The following is a 21,015-nucleotide window of genomic DNA, read 5'->3' as shown; positions in this document are numbered from 1 at the left end:
TTCACATCTATTACCAGCTTGTGTTCACCTGACGAGAAGGGGGGAGGGTTAGGAGAGGAGAAGACACTTCTTCCAATTTACATTTGCTAGGGCAGATAATTAGTCCTTACACAATTTATTTATTTCAGAGTTTTTACTTAAATTTGACTTCGAATATGTGTTATTGTACTGGTTTTTACTCATATCTATTTCAGGAATTCAGTCAGAAGTTGCAGTCTAAGCAGTCAGCTCTTACCTCTGTGACTGAGAAGATGAACAAGCTAACCCAAGGACAAGAATCACCTGAACACAAGGAAATAGGAGAACTGAGCAACCAGTGGCTGGATCTCTGCCTTCAAGCACACAGTTTGCTCATGCAGAGGGAGGAGGATCTGCAGAGGACAAGGGATTACCATGATCGCATGAATGTAGTTGAAGTTTTCTTGGAAAAGCTCACAAAAGAATGGGACAACCTAGCTAGGTAAAAAGGGAGTAGCATGCACAAAGCAAACATGCATATACGTTGAAAGAACTGTTTACAGAGTGTCTTTAAGTTGGAGCCACTAAAAATCCTTTTTTGCATGCGTAATTCAAAGCACTCCTCCCTTAATAATTTTGAGGCAATTAATTACTTCTGTTGAAATGAAGAGAGTTTGAAAAGCCAAATCTTCAGTGTTTGTCTTTATGGCAAGTAGTGATTGATCCTATCTCAGGGTATAGCATTTCCTGATATTTCAAGAATGTTGACTATTTAATTTGAACATTTTCATTTTTCTTTACTGTGTTTCATGAGTTTTTCATTGTGATATTGTTATATCTATTATATATATTATATATTATATACTATTATATTAAAGTTTAGTTACTACTGCTAAGTGCTTGCAGCTCCCTTGTATTGTGTAATCACACCAGCTGTATGTAAAATCGTGAGTCTATTGCTGCTGCTCTCACTATCATGGAACAAGATTCACTTCAACCTCAAAACTTGTTGTTTGTATGGGCAGTATAACCAATACACTCTGTAGTATTCATATAAATTTCCATATTCAGCCTGATGACCATATTGCAGATGAAAGGAAAGGAATAAATTTGTTAAACTTTTTAATTAATATTCAAGACTGTTACCTTCAAGTTATTCTGAAAACTGTAGGTCTTTATATCATATTGATTTCAGTATGTAGTGGGATTATAATTAATCCTGACATCTCGTAAAAGTCTGTCCTGAAATAGAATCTAATAATTAATTTCTGTTCTGTCCATTTTGATTATAGATCTGATGCTGAAAGTACAAATGTGCATCTTGAAGCTTTGCAAAAATTGGCAATGGCACTACAGGAAAGGAGATTTGCTCTGGAAGATTTGAAAGATCAGAAACAGAAGATGATAGAACATCTGAATCTTGATGACAAAGAATTAGTAAAGGAGCAATTCAGTCACTTTGAGCAACGCTGGACTCAGCTGGAGGACCTTGTCAAAAGGAAAATTCAAGTTTCTATTTCAACTTTAGAAGAGCTCAATGTGGTGCATTCCAAATTTCACGAACTAATGGAATGGGCAGAGGAGCAGCAACCTAGTATCTCAGAGGCTCTTAAACAGAGCCCTCCACCAGATTTGGCTCAGAGTCTTCTCATAGATCATCTTACCATTTGCAGTGAGCTTGAAGCCAAACAGCTTGTTCTGAAGATGCTTGTGAAAGATGCTGACAGGGTGATGACCAACCTAGGGCTCAATGAAAGGCAAGAGCTGCAGAAAACAGTTTCTGATGCACAGCACCATGTGGCTTGTCTCAGCGATTTGGTTGGCCAGAGGAGAAAACACTTGAATAAAGCACTGTCTGAAAAGACCCAGTTTCTCATGGCAGTCTTTCAGGCTACAAACCAAATTCACCAGCATGAGAAGAAGGTAATGTTTCCAGAACACATTTGTCTGTTGCCAGAAGATGTGAATAAACAGATCAGGACTTGTAAGAATACCCAGGCTAACCTGAAGGCCTATCAAAATGAAGTCACAGGGTTGTGGGCTCAAGGAAGGGATTTAATGAAAGAAGCAACAAATCAAGAAAAGAGTGAAGTGTTAGGTAAACTGCAAGAACTACAGAATGTGTATGACACTGTTTTACAAAAGTGTAACCAGAGATTGTTAGAACTGGAGAAAAATATTGTTTCCAGGAAATATTTCAAAGAAGACTTAGATAAAGCATGCCATTGGCTAAAAAAAGCTGATATTGTCACATTCCCAGAAGTCAATGTAATGAATTCTGACACTGAGCTATACAGCCAGTTGGCAAAATATCAACAGATTCTTGAGCAATCTCCAGAATATGAAAACCTGCTACTAGCACTGCAAAGAGATGGCCAAGAAGTCTTACCATCACTTAATGAAGTGGATCATTCCTATCTGAATGAAAAACTTAACAGTCTCCCTCAGCAATTCAATATTGTCACTGCTCTGGCAAAAGAAAAATTATATAAAGTTCAGGAAGCAATTTATGCCAGAAAAGAGTACGCCTCTTTGATTGAGTTGACAAGTAAAGCTCTGACTGAGCTAGAAGATCAGTTTGTTAACATGGACAAAGCTCCAGCTGCTGTTTTAGCTAAAGAAGCTGTGTCCCTCCAGCAGTCCTACAGAGATCTCTTAGGTGAAGTGGTGAGCCTTGGTGCAGCAGTGGATGAACTGAACCAGAAGAAGGAGGCCTTTCGGAGCACTGGCCAGCCATGGCAACCAGATGAGATGTTAAAACTTGCCACACTATATCACAAGTTGAAAAGGCAAATAGAACAGAAAATCAACCTGTTGGAAGATACAATAGAAGCATGCCAGGAACATGAGAAAATGTGTATGCAGTTTGAGGCACAGCTCGAGGCAGTAAAAAAGGAGCAGATTAAGGTAAATGAAGAAACACTCCCAATAGAAGAAAAGCTGAAAATATACCATTCTCTGGTGGGCAGCTTGCAAGACTCAGGAAGTCTTCTGAAGCGAATAACTGAACATCTGGAAGCCCTTTCTCCTCAGCTTGACTCATCTGTGTATGAGACAACAAATCACCAAGTGCAGGCCTGGCAAGAGAAACTGAAGTCTTTGCATGCTGCCATTGTTGACACTGTAATTGAGTGTGAGAACAGACTTGTGCAAAGCATAGACTTCAAGACAGAAATCTGCCGCTCACTTGACTGGTTGAGATGGGTGAAAACAGAACTTAACGGAACATTAAGTTTGGACCTCAAACTGCAAAGCATCCAAGAAGAAATCCGAAAGGTTCAGATACATCAGGAAGAAGTGCAGTCAAGCCTGAGAATAATGAATGCACTGAGCAATAAAGAGAAAGAGAGATATATGAAAGCAAAAGAGCTGATACCTGCTGACCTGGAAAACACTCTTGCTGAGCTGATGGAACTAGATGCTGAAGTTCAAGAAGCTATACATGTGAGACAGGTTAGTGCATCCTAATAGTAATTAGTTTCTCAGTCACGAAGCTGAAAAACATGGCTCTGTGGGTTGATGTTTGCAGTCATTGGGAAAAGATTGATTTTCATAATCTTGTTGTTTCTCTTTTTTTAATGACACAAGATGCTGTGATTTTATACTTGTGACCCTCTGTATAATTTTCCCTTTTATTTCAGGCTACCTTGAATAAAGTATACAGCCTCTGCCAGAGGTACTACCAGGTGACACAGATAGCAAATGACTGGCTCGAAGATGCTCAGGAATTTCTACATTTAGCAAGAAATGGTTTAGATGTTGAGAATTCTGAGGAGAATCTAAGGAACCATATCGAGTTTTTCAGCACAGAAAATCAGTTCAATAATCATTTGAAAGAGTTACAGGGCATTGTGTCTGAGATAGAACCCTTTATACAAGCCACTGCAAGAGAACAGCTGGTACATAATGTAGCTGCATTGGAGGAAAAGGCCAAAGGGACAAAGCAAGAAGCCAAAACTCAGCAAGAGCAGTTACAAAGGTATATTCTTTCTTGTTTTTTCTTTCATTTTAAGATCACCTTGTTGGTGATGGAAGAAAGAGATAACAACATTAATTTGAGTTTTGTAAATACTTGTGTTAATTATGAGAGAAGTGGATATTGGGATTCAGAGTTCTTGGATTCTGTTTTCTCCCCTACCCCTAACTAACTAGTTGTGTGATCTTGAGGAAGCTATGATATAATTATATTAGTTTGGAATAGCACCAAGAAGAGTAGGGAGTGATTGTCCCATATTTCAGCTGACAAAAGACCTATGCAGAAACAAATGAAATTGAAGCAGACATTCTGAACTGAAAGGAAGTACCTTTCCAACAGGCATAACTGTTTTACTTATTATTCCTCGATGTTCTGGATTACACAAGCTTGGTTAGGTTTAAAAGACAATGTAGGCAGTCACTGAGAAAATGGATTATTAAATACCCAGCTTTGGTTTTTGTAAGGCATAGCCGAAAATCAGGAGCATATGCTTCTATGTATGGTCTTTCCCAATAATCTTTTCATTTTTCTTGGAAAATACTGTGTAACAGCAAAACTAAACAGTTACATTGAAAACTAGGTGCAACAATATTCCTCATTTTCAAATGTTTTTATATTGCATTAATTTGTTCTTTCTGGAACTGTATTTGTTTCAGATGTGCTTCTGAGTGGCAGGAGTACCAGACAGCAAGGCAGAAGGTTATTGAAGTGATGAATGAGGCTGAGAAAAAATTATCTGAATTCTCAGTAGCTAAAGCTGCTTCTTCTCTTGAAGCAGAAGAGAAATTGCTTACACATAAGGTAAGGTACTGATAATTGCATGAAAGCCTTGTCTTTCAAATGAAAATAAGTATATGTTACATAAGTCCCTACCTGTGGTAACATGAATTTCAATTTTTGCATCTTTTCCTGTGGCACTTAACTGTGTCATAACACACCAGGAGGTGCTTAGTGTAGTGGAGAACACATATTTAATTTTTGGGGTGACCAAGACAGATATTTTTAATCACTTTTCAACTTGCTGTCTGTCCATGTGCCTGTGACTCTAGAGAACTGAAAAGAGTAGGAGGTTCCTAAAAGCCTTGGATGTGTAAGCCCCAAAATTATGTACCTTACAAGAAATTCAGATCAGTAGAAATATTCATCTACTTTGGATCACATGGAACAGTTTTACTAGAACAGGAAGAGCTGGGGTTTAATACTAACTCTTGTTTAGTCTAAAAGCAAGAAATGTAACTTAAAAGAATTATTTTCTCTTCTTGTATTTAGAGTACTAATCAGTTGCCCTAGTATAGGCAGTTAGACATGCTGCCAGGTCTCCAACTGTGTCTTTGTGAAATCAAGAATCTCCTCCAGGGGTAATATCATGTCTACCAACTTCATGAGAATATCCTCATATCCTTGGAAATATAAAATGTCATTAAAAATAAACATGACATAAATGTACACTTAAACACCTGAATGGCTTCTTTCAGTTTTGGAGTCTAATAGTCTTTGCTATGATAAGGACCCTGAAGGCTCATTTTCATCCCCTCGAGAGTCTGTCAGGAAAGAGAAAATCTGATTTACACCAGATTTCTGCTGCTTCTGGAGGATTGCATATTGGACAAGTAGCTGTGGCTAATATATTGCATATTAAAAATAAAGTGAGACCTAGCCATCTCACTCAGCATGGAGTACTTCCTCTTTGTCTTCAGTGGATGGAAGTAGCTCATCTACTTGCATGTTGAATAGTAATAACTTGTGTTGTAGAAAAGGAAAACAGTGGTTATTTTTGCTTTTTCAGACTCTTGTGTCCGTGGTGAATTCTTTCCATGAGAACATCACAGCTCTAGAAAAAAAGGCTTCACAGCTGGAAAAAGTTAGCAATGATGCCAGTAAAGCGTCTATAAGTAGATCCATGACAACAGTTTGGCAGCGCTGGACACGGCTCCGAAATGTAGCCCAGGAACAAGAAAAAATTTTGAAAGATGCAGTTCAGGAGTGGAAGGGCTTTAATGATAAGGTAAATTCTAATCTTGGTAAATCCTCCTTTGTACATAGGTTTTCAATCATTACACTACCTTATTAATAATCTTGTGGTAGAGAAAACTGATATCAGGAATAACAGTGATTTGTTTTCCTCAGGTCAGAAAAATGCAGCTATGCAAGATCTAGGTTTAGAATCACTGCCTCCAAAGTTTGTACTCTTCTTCTGTATGCATACATCTATAATAAATACAGAGATTTTTTGGTTTCTGGTAGTTCTTCAGAATCTTCTCCTCTGTGTTTCCCTTCCCCAGATGTTCTATTCTAGATTATGTCAACCTCTTTTTTATTTTCTTCTATCTTCTTCTTTTTCTCCTCTCTTTCTCCTCTCCTCTCTTTTTTCTCTTATCTCTTTCTTTTTTTCCTGAAGAGTATGAAGTTGTTGTTTCTAAGCATAAGCAGTGATGATGTTGCCTGTCACTGTTCATTGATCACATCCCTTTTTTTTTTCCCTTATATTCTACGTGACTCCTTTTATCCATCATGGTCCATTATTTATGCCCAGATGGCAGGTTCTCTAGGAATGGGGACAATCGTTGTGTTAAATGTATGACTTGTGACAAATATGAGTGTACCCTGGGATAGAGATTCAGGTCCTATAGCAATTAATATAATAAATGCTAAAAAATATAAGTAGCCACTCATCACTGGACAAAAAAAGTACCTTAGCAAGTCTTAATCCACTGTGAATAGTTAGGGCTCTCTAGCTGGATCTACCACAGTAGAGCATAAATTTATATCTGCTATAGAGTACTGCACAAACCCAATACCACAACAGTTTTACAGAATCTAAATTTACAGCACTGGGTTGAGCACCTTTTGCTGTCAGTTGTACTAGCTTCTTTTGTAACTTCATTATTGACAAGACTGTATCTCTTTCCATAGATTCAGAAAGCCACCACAGCAATAGATCAGCTACAAGGTCGCTTACCAGAGAGCTCAGTGGAAAAGGCATCCAGGACGGAGCTCTTGGAACTCCTGGATTACCACAGCAGTTTCCTTCTGGAGGTGGACCACCAGCTGTCATCTTTGGGCCTGCTCAAACAGCATGCTGTCAGCATGCTTCAGGATGTGGAAATAAGGCCTGCATCTCAGGAGGAACTACCAGTAATGCAAGAAATAAAAGCAATGCAAGATCGATGCCACAAGTAAGGCAATATTTTTAAAGATTCACTAGAAAAGTGGTATCTTACAATTCATTAATAAGAGTTTATGTATCATTTCATATAATTAACAATTATCCTACTTAAATATTGGTATATTTTAAATAAACATCAGTTTAATTTTTAATTATTTTAATTAATTTTGAAGTATGTGTTTGCCATTATTTTTTATTTCCATCATCAAGAATATACATTTTAGAATATCTCCTTCTTGCCTTGCACAATATTACTAACTTGTGTAAAAGCTGCATAAACTGCATTAGTTATAACTGACTTTAAACATTTACATTACCTTTCACCATTAATGGCAGCCATTTATCTTTGTGTATCCTAAGTTTCGATTAGTTTATCATTTTGTTTCCCCTGTTTGAAGCACATATAGCAAAAGCAGGTATTGTATGAAATTTACAGGGAAATTTAGAGGAGTTGCAAACAAAGTGTGTCATAACATTTCACATTGTGTATATGCGAGTGTTTACGAAAATCTAAAATGTCTCCCTGTCGTGTAGAAACCAGGAAGTTTATGCCAAGTTTTCAGGACACCTATTTACATCATATTTACCCAATGACATTAACTGCATCTCTGCAGTGGGAAGAGGAAGAGAGATAGAGAATAAAAAAAAATGCAAACCCTGCACTATGCCTGTGCAAAGTTCATTGTGTGCATGCATAAATGATCCCTGTAGAAAAGTTGTAGATATAAGCACTTTTGTAATTCCATTCCCTCAGAATTGGTCTCCAAAATATAGAGTGTGTGATGATCTGCTTGTGTAAATAAGGCAGGGTTCAACTATGAAAGGTTAAGCAAACATAAATGTGGGAATATCAAAGTAAGATCCATGTCACATACATTAACAGTTGCAAGTTTTCCAGTAGTCACAGTGGTATCATTTTTTAGAGGACATCCAAGTTCTTGAGGAAAGTGCAGAAATTCTTAGTGGAAGTGTGGAGAAAGGTCCCTGGATCAGAAATGGTGTTCAGATGTTTGATCTGTACCTTTCCCTAAGTATTCTGCCAATGCAAATCCCATCAATAGGAGTGAAATTTATCTCACGTTATTTTACATTATAGATGTCAACATCAGAATTGATGAAATGTTGCTTTCTAATTAATGTAGAGAAATAGACAAGTCTAAAATTAAGTTTTTCTGACCTGTTTTAGAAGTTTGTTTTAGAAGAATGATGAATTATCCGAAATCATGCCCTACATGAGGTCATGATCTCATTCATGCCTGGTTTCCTCCACTGACAATAAGGGCAGTCTGTGGTGATGAGCTCACATGTAGGGGTCTTTATTGTAAACATTTGCATTTCTTCAAAAGAATTGCATGCTTGATGTCCAAATACAGAATACTGAAGAATGAATATAAAACTAAATTATTTATTTAAATTTATTTTACTGGATGTGAGGCCATCAATCATTATCTTTATTATTCAGCATTTTTTGACAAGCAATATTTTTAGACATTCCTTAATTCTTCATATATAGTTATTATTTCTTTGTTTCTGAAGTATGCAACAGAAAGTTAAAAAAGGTGTGAAGATGGCAAAACAGGAGCTGAAGGAGCGTGAAGAGGTTGAAGCAGAGATTAATGTTGTGAACTCCTGGATTCAGGAAACAAAAGAATATTTATTAAGCCCTGATGTAGAAGTGGACACTCAACTTCAGGAGTTGCAGGTATATTAAATTTTTCAATTTCTAAATTGCAATATTTGTCTTCATTGTAATCTGTTAGTGAATTTTAATAGTTTCAAAACCACCACAAATTCAAATTAAATAATATTCATGAGTTTTTGAGTAACCCAATAGACAAATTCATAAAGCATGAAGTAGATGATAGACTGGAATATTTTATTTTAAATATATTTAGGACATATTAAACTATTTGCATATATGCAATTTTATGTACTAGTATATTGATTAGTAATGTTTCTCCTCTCCTTTAAACTGTGAGGGAACTATAGAATGTGAATGGACAGAATGTGACATTTCTATCTCACCAATTTGGGTTTGGGAGGGAAGCAGCAAAGTAAACTGATTTCACTTGATGTTTTCTATGTACATGTGGTCACATAGGAACAGAGAACTGAACAGACAGTCATAACTGGAAATCCAGGGAATCCCAAGATAAAATTCTTTTCCTGAGCTAGTTACGAATTTGAAAACAATTAGCTTGTAATATCTGCATTTGTGAAGTTTAAACAGATGTGTTTCTCCCATTGTTCTTGACAGTATTTTTTTTTCTGTCATTAGTCTCTCCTTGGTGAAGTTACTACTCATCGCCAGGCTGTTGAAAAAATGGCTGAACAACAACAGAATAAGTACCTGGGGCTTTATACCATCTTGCCTTCTGAACTTTCTCTTCATTTAGCAGAAGTTGGGCTGGCCCTTGTAACTGTGCAGGATCAGGTACAGCACAGTAGATAAGTGCATAATGGATCTATATCCCTTTGTTAGGCTTTATAATTTGGTATTCATGTGTGGCCGAACTGTGGCAACATAGAATAGTTTTATTACCTTCATCCTTTAAATTAAAATAAGTTAAAAGAAAGTTAATTTCCTTTAAGGTAGAGAGATTTCTGTTTACCAAATTTCTTTCTTGTTGTTGACAGATTCAAACTAAAGAAAGAGAAACTCAACAAATCAAAACATTGAATCAAGAATTTGATCAGAAAATCCAGGGGATAGCAAATGAACTAAATGCCATTCTTTCCAAACTGAAAAAGAAAACAAATGATATAGCACAAGCTAAACTTGAACAAAAGGTAAGACAAGGCTTTGCTTATGTGATTACACTATAAATTCTTCTGAATTGGGACACTCACTTCATACAAAAGTGGTGTTTTTGAAGACTTGCAGAACACATTTTTTTAATGTAGTTCAACAGAAGAATGGACAGAAATAAGGGCTGAGATTTTTAAAATTATGTTCTTTGCAAACTAGCTCATACAGGGACTTTAGTGAGTAACATAATTTTGAGGAAGTAGCTGAGCATAAAAGTCAGATGGACAAAATTTCATTGTTCCTTTTAAATAATGAGTATGACTACAATCTGGAAAACCCCATGGGTCCTCCAAAATGCTCCTTGTCCCAGTCTGTACTGGAAAGATCATTCTTTACAGTATACCTTTACTTTTGATTTACTTACTCCTGCATCAGGATCAAGCTATGAAAATGCAAATTTCAAAGGAAAATTAAAGTTTTCATAATGCATTAATGATTAATTACATTTTTCTGAGTTTTCAAATTTATATTTTAAGACATCAGCAAAGCAGACCCCTTTTCCAATCAGTAAAAATCCTTGTCATGGCAATGTGTGCTGACTGTTCCTTTCAGAAACAAACACAGAAAGATGCCTGAGAACAGTTAATATCACACTGAAGTGACTCAGTCTTTGGCCATGGTAGGGAAAACGGTTATCCATTTCAGCCAGGAAGTCAGAGAAGAAAGAGTAACAGCACATATTTAAGAGATGACCAAACATCCTGCTGTTCTGCCTTCCTGCTTAAAAATGGAACAAACTACGGAGACTTTGGACAGGGTATAAAAGTTACAAGTTTGACTAGAAATAATCAACCAGAAAGCTAACACTTCCTGGATCACTGATTTTATTGTTTTTCTGTCTAGATCCTCGGTGAAGAGTTGGACAGCTGCAATATAAAGCTGTTGGAATTAGATGCATCCGTCCAGGACTTTGCAGAGCAGAATGCACCACTGGCTAAGCAGCTGGCTAACAGGATAGGGAAACTCACTGCATTGCACCAACAGACTATACGGCAGGCTGAGTACAGAGCAGCCAAGCTCAGTCAGGTATGATCTCGCCTCCTTCCAACTGTTTTTTTCAGAAGCAGAAGAGCATGCAAACTTCTCATTTATTTTCCTGTAGTTAAGCAAGAAGGGGCATTCCTTGGCACATCTATCTATTATTATTCAGAGCTTGCATCACATCTCAAAGAGATACAGACAGGTCAGATCAGGAGGGTAGAATAATTTTGTGATGTGACTTTAACATCCTCTTGCATGAATCATCTGCTGGTTGGTTCCTCTGGTGGCCTAAAAAGATGATAGACCTCACAAACAGTACCATGCTGGGAAATAGTATCTCATTGTGCTTTTCAGGGCATCTGTTTAATCACTGTTACCAATATTTGCAGCATTAAAAAGAAAAATAAAATAAATTTCTTTGCTCTGGTATCAATATATAGAGGGTGAATATAATTTCTAGATTCAATAGAAAAGCCTATATACAAGAGTCCTGATAATCCATAATATCTGTGCAACATTTTGGCATTCATAAAAGTATATGAACCTCTGTGGTTCAAAGTCACTGAAATTCCTTCTCCTTTTTTCTTTTTCTTAATTATTGTTGTCCCAGAAGAAGTCTAGCTAAAAGCAAATAAATGGATTTTCTGTGGTTCCGCCATCAATACCCTGATAAATTAAGAGTTGTCTCTTCTGCACACAGACACTTCTCTAAGGCTTGGGAAAGATTACTTCATTATATTCTTTTCAGTTTCCTCTGAAAAATTGTTTTTAAGAAGACATAGAAAGTTACTATCAAAGTAGAAGTTCAGTCAGAGGTACTTTGTGAAGGCATTTACCATTAGGACCTTTTTGTTCTGCACCAAGAAATCCACTTACCAAAAAAAAAGATAGGTATGGCAAACTGCTTGCAAATACAGTTTGGTCACCTAGGATTTGATCAATTCTTTATGAAGGACAAATTCGTGAAAAGCAATGAAATTATTCCTGCTGAGAAGAAAGTGGGAACTTATGAGTACTTTGCTAAGTAGAAATTGACTGAATCACAAAACAGAACTTTTTTCCTGTATTTTGAAATAGTGCAACATTTCATTTGGAAATATGAGAGACTGAGTGGACAAATCAGATTGTAAAAAAAGGTGATTTGGAGGATGGTAACAGAGGGAGACAAATTAAAATAAGAAATGACATAGAGGAGGCTTACAGTGAGCCACAAACTGATCAAGAAGGTGTTTGAAACTTGCATGTGAGGCTGAAATATGCGCAGGGAGTGTACCCTCTAGGGATATATTTGAGCATCAATGGACTCTCCCAGTGTGACCTACACTCTTATAGTGCTTTTTTCCCCAAAATAGATATGCTTATTACTGGAAGCAGACCTATTTTACATATTTTCCATAAATACATAAGTAAATAAATTATGTAAAACAGTATGGAAAAGTTGTTTATATGATCCTGACAGTAAATGAAATAAAGCTATTTTTATCCTTTGCTAAGAACTGTACAAAATTACATGCTAGGCTTAAGAGAACTTTTCTTTTATATTCAGGCTGCTTCGCACTTGGAAGAATACAATGAAATGCAGGAGTTCATATCGAAATGGATTGAGAAAGCAAATATCCTAGTCCATGGTAGTATAATATGGAATTCTTCCTCTCAGCTTCGTGACCAGTGTAAAGCCTACCAGGTAATTATATAAGCTATGAAATTTAAAAGGCGGAGTATATAAAGAAGTTATTTTCAAGGCAGTAGAGTTTTATCTCCTGTACCTTTTTTTGCCTCCTTTCCTTGAGGAAAAAAAATTATAAAGTGCTATATTTCTTTGACTGTTTCCCCACGCCTTAAAAATAATAATTGGTTTTGGACAATTGTTTTGAACACGGAAATTAAGATATATTGTGGAATAAAACTATGTGATTCAAAGTTGATTTCCATGTTTACTCAAGTACATTGGCTTCATAGTAGGTTTTGGTTGAATAGTGTGTCCATACACTGTGACTCTTATCACACCAAACGTTATTGCAGCTATTACTATAAAACTTAAGTTAATCAAACATGAGTTTCAGTTTGTTTGTTTTTGTTTTTGGGGTTTTTTTATGCAAAATTGGAATAGCCTTTTTTCTCATCTAATGAGTTTCATACCAAATGTTCTCAAACTGCTGCCGAATAGAGGAGTTTCTTCCAGTTGCTTCCTGGACACTTCACATCAGAGTGACCTGATGTCCCTGTGATGGTGCAATGTGTTCGATGTGTGTCTGCACATGGAATGTGTGTGTGGGATCAGTGGAGCATGTTGATAAGGTTCCAGCTTACCTGGTGTTACATGACCATGCGAAACAAATCAAAGCATCATAAGATACTAACATCTCACTAATACCAAACTAAGACTGCATTAATTATTGTTTTTATATGTACGTTATTTAATTGTCAGCTGCATTCTCTTACATTGGTGCAATGTGGTATGATACACTTTCGTGTTCTGAATAGGGACCTCCAGGCAACTTATTCTGAGGATAGCTGGAGATAGAATTTCTGTTTTGGTTTTGCTACAACTTTTTCCCTTCTTCAAAATATGATGAGGATACAGTATAACCAGTGCCATCCCACAGAATACTTTGGCAGTGATTTTTTTAGGCAGCATTAAGGCTTTTGCCCTGCTATAACACTGCACCCAAGTGCTTTTTTTCTACTTTCTGTTAGGTACATCAGGCTTCCAGAAAAAATCTTCTCCATAGATTGTGGATTTTATATTTTTATACTGAAGTATGTATAGCAAAACACTAAAATCAGTGTGTCAGTAAGTACAGCTGATGAAGCTTCATGACTTAATCTTTTGTTTCCCTGTCTCCATAAGCTGAAACACTTCAACATACATTCAGAATTAAGCATATTGACTAAGTCTTACAGGAAATCAGTCAAACTTAATTATATTCCTACATATGGGTACAGATTGAGGAGTTTGCACAACAGGAATACACTTAAAATATATGTGTCATTGAAGCTCTAATCTGACCTTCAATTTGCTCATATCTCCATCTAGACCATGCTTGATGAGTCTGGAGAGATTCACAGTGATCTTGAGGCCATGAGCGAGAGGATTGATTATCTGGCAAGTGTATACTGTACTGAAGGAATGTCCCACCAAGTGCTGGAACTAGGGCGTCGGACAGAGCAATTACAGCAAGTTATCAAAATGCAGCTACCAAATCTCCAAGATGCTGCCAAGGTAAATGAAAGCAGTTTTCCTAATGCTAACTGGCAGCTAGGGGGGTGTATGCGTCATATTACGGATATTATATTAGCAGTGAAGATTATCCATGGTTTATAAAGGGCATGATTGTGTTGTCTAAAGTTAGATATCTTGTGCTGTTTGAGATACTTTCAGGTGATTTTTCAGACAGGCACAATATTTCAGCAGGTCCTCTTTCTGGATGGATGTATTTTGGATCATGATGTGTCTCAAATGGCATTGAGCACCTGTGTTTAGATACTTGAAATGTGTCTTTGCTGACAGTTATGTTCTGCCATTTCCTTTTTTTTATTCTTAATCAATATCTAAAGCCTGTTATCAATAATTCAGATCAGTACTGGACCAGACCAGGATTCCATTATGTAAGACTTACCTCTGCAAGGGAGTGCAATGAAAAGAATGAACATGCTTTTTCATGTCCCTGACATTTCTGTGCAGCTGTTCTGTATGGGATTGCTGTTAATGGAAATGTGTGTTATGTCTATGCAGTGCCTGAAGGTATGGTAAACTGGTGCAAGACACAAGACATAGGGACAAGAATGGAAATCTTTGCTACTTGCTCTTGCCTTCAGAGCAAGAAATTTCAATTATTTTTTTTTTAAGTTGATACAAGCATCCAGGAAAAAACTAATATTTTAATGTTATAATTAATATATTTATAGGGGTTCTTCTACTGCCACCTGCTACAGTTATACAGTACTAAATAGGAAAATACCTAAAGGCATCTAAGAGAATAGGCTATCAGTTGTTAGGACAGTTGCAGCTAAGGCTAAAAATTTGACTTTTATTTCACAACATTTATAGGATATGGCAGAAAGCAGTCATAACAGTGTAACATAGAGGTTTTGAAAAATACTTCTTTCTGTAACAAAAACATAAATCAGTGAACCACAGTTTATGAGCTGAAGGATTTTTTTTTATCATTTTTCATGAAACAAAACAGATATTTCCATATAAGTAAGCATAGAAGAAGTAAAACTTACTAGCTTCAGTTCACAGAGAAAGACTGGAACAATCAAATAACTATTTGTAAATTCTTACAAGAAAGCATGGAGATGAATAGAAGGCAAGATAGATTTATGAAGAAATAAAATCGTATCAAGAGTGTCCAATTTTACATGAAAGTAGTACATCATTTTGTATATAATTTCACAGGTATATCGTATGTCTTGACTTTAGTAATGTTTCACATTATATCGTTATTAACAAAGTTAAGAACTTTATCTAGTTGAAAAAACAATATGTAGGTATAAAGCTGGCTAGAAAACTTACTGATATGTAATTATCGGTGATTTACAGCCCAAAAGCTGGAATACGTCAAGTAGGGTTTTATAGCTTTCTCCCTTGGACCTGGTAATATTCAACATTTGTAATTAATGAGTTGGATGCTGTTTTAGAGATTATGGCTTTTGGGATGCTTAGATAACACCATATATACCATATAACACCATACATACCTGAAAAACATTAGGCTAGTTTTCAACAAAAACAGTGGTAAATTGTTATGTTTAGACAGGAAGAACCAGGCATGTGTTCTGCTTCTGAATGAGGGACTACTGGTTTGAGGCACCCTGTTGAAAAGTCATAAGTTTAATAATGGGTTTCATGGAAAAATGAGTGAATGGTGCAGCATTGTTGTAAAAAATCCAAACACCATGCAGAAAATAAAGTATATAATTGTAAAGAATGCAAAGTAGTCCTTCTGTTCTGCCTACTCATCACTAGTAAGTGTCAAATTTTGCACTTGAAGAAAGATGTGGACCAACTGGGTTAAGAGCAGAGGAGAGTGATGATTGTGCTGTGTGTATAAATTTGTAGAAAAGGTGCATGGAAAAGGATTATCTTAACATATGATATATTCAGAGATAATTTGTTCTTCATGTCTGTGGACATGAAGATAATGGGATTTTACTTACTTATTTTGCGTATTCATGGGATAGTAAGTAAAATATTGAAATTGCAACGAGAGGTGACTTCCTGTTAGATTATCAGAAAAAAACTTTCTACAAAAATCCAGTACTGAAATAGTGGAATATGTTGCCTGTAGAGATAAGTGGGACTCCACTGCTAGTGGTTTTTAAAAACAGTCTATAAGGATAAGGCAGTTATGCCTTGTCTTGTTTCAGGAAGTTGACTAGAGGACATCTTCAGTTCTTTAAGCCTTCAACTCTATGAAATTAGTTTTATAAAGTATATGCTGTATTTCAGATTGAAAAAGTACTTAAAATAATAACTCAGCCTTTGCAATCTCTTTTTCTAGACTGTCATAAAACTGGTATTTTTATCCAATCTTTTAAACGTTTAAAAGTAATTGTTAAAACTCCAAATTAGTTTTCTCACTTTGTATAAGGGGGATGTAGCTACAAAATTCAGACAGATATATTTATAGTGATTTTTTTTTTCTTCTCACTGATCTCTTATTCAAATGTGTTGTATTACAGGACATGAAGAAATTTGAAGTTGAGCTGAGATCCCTTCAGGCTGCTCTGGAGCAAGCCCAAGCCACATTGACCTCTCCAGAGCTTGGGCATTTGAGCTTGAAAGAGCAACTTTCTCACAGACAGGTGAAAGACCAGGACCTCAAAATTAGCATTTGAGTAGTGCGAGCTTACACAAAGAATAATGAGTATTGGTGAGATTGATTGCTGTGCTTCTTAGGTTGGTCACTCTCTCACAGTGTTGCCCCAAAATACTGCCAAGGAAATAGAGGATGGAACAGGAAGAATCATTCCTTTAAAGGGAGCAGTTGAAGTATAATCCTTTATGAGTCTGTTCTTAGGTTGATGCAATTCTGAGAAGTGTGGAACCAATCTATTTAATCTATCTTAATAATAGTAAAAAAGCCCAATTCTTACCTAGTGCTTTTGGTCAAGGGGTTCTTTAAATACTCAAAAAGGAAGTCCAGAGTGTTATCCCTGTTTTACAGAGAGAGATGCAACGATTTAGTGTGTTGCAATCTTTCCCCATAGTAATCTGGAGATCTAAGAGAAAATTCAGATTTCCTTAAGCCCAGTTATATTTTTGTATGTTTAGTTGAATTACCTCCGTAAGATACTGTGTCTTTCTATATTGCACTTAATCTACTATGGAGATTTGTCAATATGTTGATTTTGGTCTCAGTCTCTTGACAAGAAAAACAAGGCAAGTTAGAGCTTTCTGAGTTTCTTAGGAAGTGTTTTTTTCTGCAAGCTAATGCAGAGATTTAACTGTCTCATTCTGCCAGTGAAAACTGAATGTTAACAGGTTCACTGTAGGATTAAAATCTGCAGAAAAGCATGTGGATGAAAGGTAAATTTGCATAGCTTTCCCTTTTCAAGAAAATACATAGTCTCTGTTCTGGGGACTTGCAGCCAGATTTCAGAGTGTGGCCCTGAAGAGTGTAAGTGAAACACGTCACCCAACATAAGAATGAAGGAATATGGAGTTTACACTAGTTTTTATGTGTATTCTCTGTCCTGGCTCTAGCAGGTCTCACAGTATGAGTTTCTTTTGTAAAGAAGGGGGCTGTAGCCCCTTCGCATCTGTCTCACCAGACCAGAGAGAGTGCACAACTGGCATGCAGCCCCCAGGATGCCTCTGGGTGTGGATTGAAAAATAAAGGCGCCCTTTGCCAGCAGTATGGGGCCTGATGGAGGAGAGGCCCCACCAGTGATGTCTGAGGAATAGGTCATTATAGCAAATCTCTGGTTAGATTATCCCACTGTATGGTGTGAAACCACAGAAATAAAAAACAAACCATGATCCTTTCATCTGTATGCACTTCAGACCCACTTTAGGTATCTCTCTGCATGCAATTAAGGGTAAGAGAGATAACCAGTCTCTCTAACCCTCTTTGCCTCATACATTGTCTAGCTGATTTATAGCTATGGAATTTAAAATCTTTTTCTAATGTGCTAAGGCTCTCTTCTTCAACTTTGCCTTTTCCTTTTTGTTTTGTTTCATTTTGTTTTTCTTTTCTTTTCTGTGAATACATTAAAATCCCCAATGAAGATAAAAAGAATAGTGATAAAATCTATTCTCCCGTTGTTGCACTTAGACTCTTTTCATGCATATGAACAGACAGCTTGAATAGACATTGTGTATGGAATAGACACTATTACCAAAGGCATCCAGCTTGTGATGATTCAATGAAAAAGGTTTCTGTGTAGCTGTATTCCTTTCTGTCTGAATGTCTTTTGAATTTTAAGCAACATTTACAGTCATGGTTTGTATTTTCAAAGGAAGGCTGTGAACACAATGAGATTCATTTTCTGGTTTGAAATGTGTTTCTGTGTCTCAGCAGGGGATTCCACTCAGATTTTAACATTAAAATATATGTGTACATAAATGACACCTTTTCTGCTTCAATTTGTGGATTTTCTAAATCTATTTTTTTTCAAATCTGTTACTAGAAATATTTTTTACTTAGATACTTAAAAATAGGTACTACTATGCTTTTTTATTAATTATTTTTATCCCTAGTATATGGGGTTTTTACTTAACTGATATTTAAAAGAGTGCTCATTTCACGAGCAACTCCAGAGAAAGTGTACTCTGATTATATTCAATTTAGAAAATAGATAATCAATGTTTTCTTTTATTTCATGAACTTATCATTATTTGGTTTTGGCTATATGGAATGCTCTGGGAGTTCTGCAAAATTGGCTTATTGTGTCACTGACTTCGTTTCTAGCATCTCTTGTCTGAAATGGAGTCACTGAAGCCAAAAGTTCAGGCAGTACAAGACTGCCAGAGTGCCTTGAGGATTCCTGAAGAGGTGGTCACTGGCTTGCCAATATGCCATAGTGCCCTCCGTCTCCAAGAGGAGGCCAGCCGCCTGCAGCACACGGCCATTCAGCAGTGCAACATCATGCAGGCAAGTAACTCCATCCCATACATTACTGAGAGTGACTTCAACAGTGACATACAAATTGTGATAGAAACACAGAATTTCATATCTCTGTGTGTTCCTCTTTTCCGTAGTACCGTTAGGAATTTCCCCACTAAGTTTCATTCATTCCTGATTTTAACATTCATTATCATGTTAATTGCCATCTGACTGTCACCTTGGTTCTGTTCCTGATACTGCTATGATTTTTGTAATGTTATAAGGATTGACTAGGCAAATAGCTAATACATGATTGTATGCAGGTTAATTTTATAATATATATGATCAGTTAATAAAATTAATGCATCATTATAGCATTAGCTGCTTCTAAAGATTATATAAAAACTACTGAGTTAATTAAGTAACTTTCTAATATAATAAGAATGATTTTTATTATTTTTATTTAAAATTTATATGCGTGTGTTTTCAGATTTTGAAATCATTCAACATCTATTAAATTTGCATTTTCAATTTTTCCTAAATATAAATAAACTTGGAGATTTTTGAATGTCTGAATTCATAATTAAACATGTAAAAGAATAGTGTAAGCTTTTGTTTCTGATATTTAGTGATAGAAAAGTACCTAGTGACCTAGAGTACAACTACCGAATTTAAAGTTAGATAACAGAAGAGACTTTTGATGATTAAGGATAATTAATGATATTTAAATGCAAAGAAGGATACAATGTCACACTGAAAGTTTCAAAAACGGGTTAGACAAACTGCTGGTGAAACTAAGATAGAAAGAACTGATACTACATTGGTAGGACAATGATCTGAATCAATCTTTGTAATCCACTCCCAGTTGTATTTTCTGTTAAATCTAAGCTTTTCTTATAGGCTTTCCACTTCATAAATGAATGCTTGAAGTGAAAAAGCAGATGAAAATGCTTTATAGCAAAACCATGAGACTTAAGTAGTGCTATCTTTTTGTGGATATGTTTAGTTCAGGTACTTGTTGGAATTCAGAAGTTATACCACCTTCTATTGGAAATTTAAAACATCACGTTATGTGAACTGGTTTTTTTGGTAATAGTTAAATAAATGAAACCATTAAAATCATTACAGTTCACAATATTTATGAACAGACCTTTTCCTGACTATTCTCCTGCTTTGCTTGTCATGATGTGAGTGCCAGATAGATGTAAATTTCAGGGGAGGGAAATCCGTCATACTTGGACTAACTAAAAATTTATTTTCAGTAAATAAAAAACTCAGTATTTTTTTCCCTCTCTAGGAAGCAGTGGTTCAGTATGAGCAGTATGAGCAAGAAATGAAACATTTGCAGCAAATGATAGAGAGCGCCCATCGTGAGATCCAAGGCAAGCCAATAGCAACCAGCAACATCCAGGAACTCCAGGTCCAGATCTCACGTAATGAGGTATGAGAGCCAAAATGCATCAGCATGGGCTCAATGGCAGCTCACTGGCCTAAACAACTTTTCATGAGCAATGGTAATGTTAACTGGGTAGGTTTTCAGACTTTCTCAAAGCTGCTTGAGCAAATAGACTTAATACTAGCGAGGAAATTCCTGCTGTTGGTACAATGTGAAGAATTTGTATGTTTATTCAGTTAGGTATGTCCTAATCTGTGGGCAAGATTGTGATAAACAAAAACACTGCATAATTAAGGGACAGTTAACATTGGAACTTGACTGAGGAGTGTCCCAGAAGTCAATATTGAGCAGTCAGGTAATCCCTACTATTTGATGATCCAAATGTACATTATGTATGCATGTATATCCTAAAATACTTGCTTATTTTTGTCCCAGTAACATCTGTAAAACAACACCAAGGGACCTGAACCACAGGAAAACCACAGTTGATTTGGAGGGAAATTGCATCATTCAATCCAAAGGTTATTTAAAGTCTTTGTTGGGAAGAGTTTTGTGCTGTGGAATTGTGGGTCCTACCCACAGACTCATTGATCATCAGCCCTCAAATAAGCCAGGATGGTCTCTGCAGCCTTCTGGCTGTGCTGCCTTGAGAGGTTCTGAGCCCCTTTCCTCTTC

At 36.3% G+C, this 21,015-nt stretch overlaps 1 protein-coding gene across 17 annotated transcripts in view; it reads left to right on the top strand.

The window, feature by feature from the left end:
- The window catches only part of SYNE1 (spectrin repeat containing nuclear envelope protein 1), a 298,651-nt gene that overhangs the window by 169,318 nt on the left and 108,318 nt on the right, over positions 1 to 21,015 (top strand). For 14 of the 17 annotated variants that reach the window (XM_050314877.1, XM_050314878.1, XM_050314876.1 and 11 more), the window contains 15 exons: positions 195 to 460; positions 1,251 to 3,411; positions 3,600 to 3,937; positions 4,591 to 4,735; positions 5,721 to 5,939; positions 6,848 to 7,110; positions 8,637 to 8,802; positions 9,379 to 9,534; positions 9,738 to 9,890; positions 10,753 to 10,935; positions 12,437 to 12,574; positions 13,928 to 14,113; positions 16,579 to 16,701; positions 18,810 to 18,992; positions 20,242 to 20,385. In XM_050314877.1, the coding sequence (XP_050170834.1) occupies positions 195 to 460; positions 1,251 to 3,411; positions 3,600 to 3,937; positions 4,591 to 4,735; positions 5,721 to 5,939; positions 6,848 to 7,110; positions 8,637 to 8,802; positions 9,379 to 9,534; positions 9,738 to 9,890; positions 10,753 to 10,935; positions 12,437 to 12,574; positions 13,928 to 14,113; positions 16,579 to 16,701; positions 18,810 to 18,992; positions 20,242 to 20,385 (4,824 nt within the window). Of the gene's footprint in view, positions 1 to 194; positions 461 to 1,250; positions 3,412 to 3,599; positions 3,938 to 4,590; positions 4,736 to 5,720; positions 5,940 to 6,847; positions 7,111 to 8,636; positions 8,803 to 9,378; positions 9,535 to 9,737; positions 9,891 to 10,752; positions 10,936 to 12,436; positions 12,575 to 13,927; positions 14,114 to 16,578; positions 16,702 to 18,809; positions 18,997 to 20,241; positions 20,386 to 21,015 lie in introns of all 17 variants that reach the window. The other 3 variants (XM_050314879.1, XM_050314865.1, XM_050314862.1) reach the window with 1 other exon arrangement.

This window comes from Myiozetetes cayanensis, unplaced genomic scaffold, assembly GCF_022539395.1.
Source record: "Myiozetetes cayanensis isolate MyiCay16 unplaced genomic scaffold, myiCay2020 scf2-11, whole genome shotgun sequence".
Lineage (NCBI taxonomy): Eukaryota > Metazoa > Chordata > Aves > Passeriformes > Tyrannidae > Myiozetetes > Myiozetetes cayanensis.
Note: the sequence above shows the minus strand (reverse complement) of the source record. Positions and strands in the feature narration are given on the sequence as shown.